The sequence below is a fragment of the Daucus carota genome, chromosome 4 (assembly GCF_001625215.2).
Source record: "Daucus carota subsp. sativus chromosome 4, DH1 v3.0, whole genome shotgun sequence".
In the NCBI taxonomy this organism is placed as follows: domain Eukaryota; kingdom Viridiplantae; phylum Streptophyta; class Magnoliopsida; order Apiales; family Apiaceae; genus Daucus; species Daucus carota.
Genome location: NC_030384.2, coordinates 34,202,475 through 34,206,408, shown reverse-complemented (window position 1 = coordinate 34,206,408; position 3,934 = coordinate 34,202,475). Strand labels below are relative to the sequence as shown.

Genomic DNA, 3,934 nt, shown 5'->3' with positions numbered 1-3,934 from the left:
TGGGTAAATTTTTTGACCCGCGACTATTAACCCGACCCCGACCCAAAACCCGAAATTGTCAGCCCTACCTGCTCTTGTTGTTTCTTCATACTTTGTAACATTAAATAATTGTTACAAATAATAGAAAAAAAAATATTCTACTTGCCAGTAGCCATCATTATAATTTATAAATTGTACGAACTAAGAATTTGGGTTTGACAAGTAAAAACCACTCATTGCTCAAGATACCATTATACCACAAGAAAGTAGTACAGGGAAAGCCAGTTGGATGACAATGAATACATTACAGAACATAGCTAACCAAAGAATGGTATGCAATTATGCATGATTTAATATAAGCTAAACCCTCTCATCCCCACTCCAAAAATCCTTCCATTTTGGACCAGTAGGTCCTTCTGCACCTAATAACTCTGGAGAAATACTTCTCACAAATTCCTCTAGCTTCTTCCACAGTACAAATGGCACCACTTTTTCCAGTTTATGCAGTATATCTTCCAAATCAGATTTCTTTTTTGGACCCCATTCTCTAGCGAAATTCACCCATGGTTGTTCCACAATGCCTAAGCCCCCCAAATAGTCTGCTCCTAGTAGGCAGTATCGCGCGCCTGTATCCATGCTGGAGCCACTTTTTGAGGTATCATTCTGTGGTCCGGCAAACATCTTTTCTTGTGCAAAATCATGGATGAATGATCCAGCTGAAGAGTACGCTGCATGCGAGTGGAAAGCTGAATACACGACAGGCTTGTTATTGCTGTCAAACTCGAGGCCTGAGGAACTTATCCAATCCCCTTTGTTGTGTTTTGAGAAATATACGCTTCTTAACTCGCCATTAAAATTACTGATTCTCAGCGTGACATGTTCCCAATCACCGACGTGCTCGCCAATGTGGTCTAATGTAATAGTCACCGAACCAAACGTGACTTTTGAAGGTCCATTAAAAGGGTAGAAGAGCCACACTTGAATGTCAGTAAATGTACCACCAAGAGCAGGTTTAATGTGAATGTAAGAGTCAGCTTTTTGCAAATTCCCTTTCTTGAGATTGTCACTTGCTGTTTTATCGGATGGAAGATCAATCCAGTAGGCACCATCATTGGAACCATTTTGAGGGAGGTTCCAGCCATTGCGGGCAATCCGGGCTGGACTAGTTTCTTGCCCTCTCGTGTAAAGCAGGGCTCCTTTTCGGAAGAACCACCTTACACTCGCGGGAAAGTATTGCTCATCAGGATGAAAGTAAACCACAGGAGTATAAGCTTTTATCAGGGCTTGAACCTGATTTAAATTTGGCATGCTAGGATAACTAAAGTTCAAATTTGACAAGCAAGCTAATTTATCCATTGGCTTCCCATTCCCTTGAACAATAAATGTTCCCATGGATATCCCCAAGGCCGTACTTCCTCTGTCCACCGGTCTTGAACCATATATATTGAGAAACGCAGAACTTCCCCAAATCCAATTGTCCTTTTCAATATCCTCTGTTAATTCTGATCGAACCACCCGGACTTTATCAAGAGGAGGCTTCTCTCGCGAGGCTGTGACAACATAACCCATAGCTGAATAACCATCTGGTGCAACTGGAAGCCAAATGGAGCAAACACCAGTACTTAGCACAATGCCTTGAGGCGGAGTCTCATAAACAAGCGTATAATCAGTTGGTAACGCCAGCCCTGGTGGCTCCACAGGTAATGAAACATCCTTAGCCACAAGAACCCATCCATAAAAAGGCTGGTTATTTGGTTGAGCATAGCAACCAAGCATAAAAAATCCTTCTGGGATTGAAGTAGGTTCATAAAATGTTGCACCATTGTTATCCGGCCCTCCTACAATGACAGCCCAAACTTTGTTTAAGGATGTGATTTGAGCAACTTGTAACGCTCCAAGATCAATTATTCCACTTGAAAAATTTGTACCTGCATATAAAAAATGTGATGAAATAAACTTAGCAAGCTCATTGTGTGGAGTCAATTTGAAAACTGGTTTACCTGAGGACCATGTTGGAATTGGTGCTGGAAGCGTGAAATTTGTTTCAATAGGCAGCCTTATGGTTGTCGTAGACCGAGAATATGGTTGCAGTCTGTTATTTCCCATTGTTGATCTGATAAAACATACCCTTCAACAGAAACAATGTATTAGTGATCAAAATGTGCAAAGAAATAGAATCATAAAAGGGAGGAATTAAATCATATGACAGTCACTGGGATTTTTCGAAATATGGTTCAAACATATAATCAAAAACTTTAGCGAAAAACATTTGAACACGATATCGCTTATGATCTAATAATTAGAACATTATTGCACATACTAGCTGAAGGCATGTATCTGAAGTACATGAAATACAAGGTCATAGGAGCCTCTTACCAGATGATGGTTATGCAGATGAAAGATGTATTCAGCTTAGGACCTCTCATTCTGGAATCTGGACTTGGTATCTCAATGAACAAAACCTGAAAAAAAAAATTGATTATTTTCACGTCCAAATTGATGATGTTATGTTAGTTTGTTCATGTTAGTTCAGTAAATCAAGACAGACTAAACATTCATAAGATACAGGATAAACACTTACTTTTATGACAGGGAGTGCAATTTTTGTTGATGGTGCCCTGTCCACAGTGTACTCTTGTTTTATAAATTTGGTAGACTAGGAAAGCTTCCCTAAATTTATAAAATTGAGGAGAAATTCTACAATATTATTCCCTACCGATATTCTTTTCCGTACCTATTTTGATATTCTTATGAAATATAATTTATCAAATTATCTTAACTTTTTTTCTTCCGAATAAAAGTATAATGAATTTTTTTATACCGGGAAAGGAGGGGTTGACATGCATTTTTTAATATCCGTATTGAATATACCTGGATTTTATAATTGAATCCTTTAAAATTGGATACACCCCTTATCAACTTTACAATATTTTATCTGAATCCGACTTGGCACAAAATCAAAATTAAATATAATACACTAATAATTATAGATAAATATTTAATAATATCTCAATTAAATACACCTCATAAATATATTCGAATATTGCCTTTGGAAAATAATTCATCTTTCAAAGAATCCTCTGAATGATCATTGCACCATACAATCATTATCGTTCTTTGATGCGACAATTCCAGTTGAAATAAAATATTGTTCCTAATATTGTTCAGTTATAAATTTTGAAAACATTAATCAGTCACAAGGAAGAATACGAGATGAAATCCTTGGACGAGCCATAATAGTAATTAAATATTTTGGTAATTAATATCTTGTTATTGATCAAGCGAAAATATTATAATCATTATGTCCGCTGTAAGAAAGTATCATTTTGTCACCAATAAACTCTCACACTAGAAAAGAATTGAATTGAATAGAGAGAATTATTGTCATCAAGAAAGAGAAATGTCACGTGTCAAAAAAATTAAATAAATAGGTTCCTTCTCCGGATTATTGTCAAGAAAGAGGAATATTACGTGTCAAAAGAATTAAATAAATAGGTTCCTTATCCAAAAAGAGAAATAAAATAATAATTCTTAACATCATTTTGTTATACATTTTGAAAATCCTCAATAATTTATTTTGATTAAATTTACATCGCAGCTTTTAATTGAAGTTTTATTATAATCAATATTTATGGACTGTGTTCCTTGAAAAAATGAGACTGAAAACTAACCGATACAGAGATTGTATTATAGACTGATGCAGAGGGTTGAGTTTTTCAGAATATATAAGGTGTATAATTTTGCTCCACAATTTAAACACTAATTTCTGGGACAAAGATATTATAATGAATAATGTTGATATGTTTAACTGAGAAAATCAAATATAATATTTGGATTGGAATATGATCAAATCATCCACCAATCTCATTATGATTTTTGAGAACTATGTTGCTCATGTCATATTAAACTATTATTTATTAAATTCAAATATTCTTACAAAAATTTATATTAAAAT

At 35.2% G+C, this 3,934-nt stretch overlaps 1 protein-coding gene across 1 annotated transcript; it reads right to left on the bottom strand.

The window, feature by feature from the left end:
* Positions 1–229: 229 nt before the first annotated feature.
* LOC108217284 (hypothetical protein At1g04090-like) lies at positions 230–2,487 on the bottom strand. Its single transcript, XM_064092564.1, has 3 exons — positions 2,356–2,487; positions 1,980–2,107; positions 230–1,907 (listed from the first exon to the last, which is right to left on the bottom strand). The coding sequence occupies exons 1-3, from the start codon at positions 2,403–2,405 to the stop codon at positions 340–342; spliced, it is 1,746 nt and encodes a 581-aa protein (XP_063948634.1). The 5' UTR covers positions 2,406–2,487; the 3' UTR covers positions 230–339.
* Between the last annotated feature and the right edge of the window lie 1,447 nt (positions 2,488–3,934).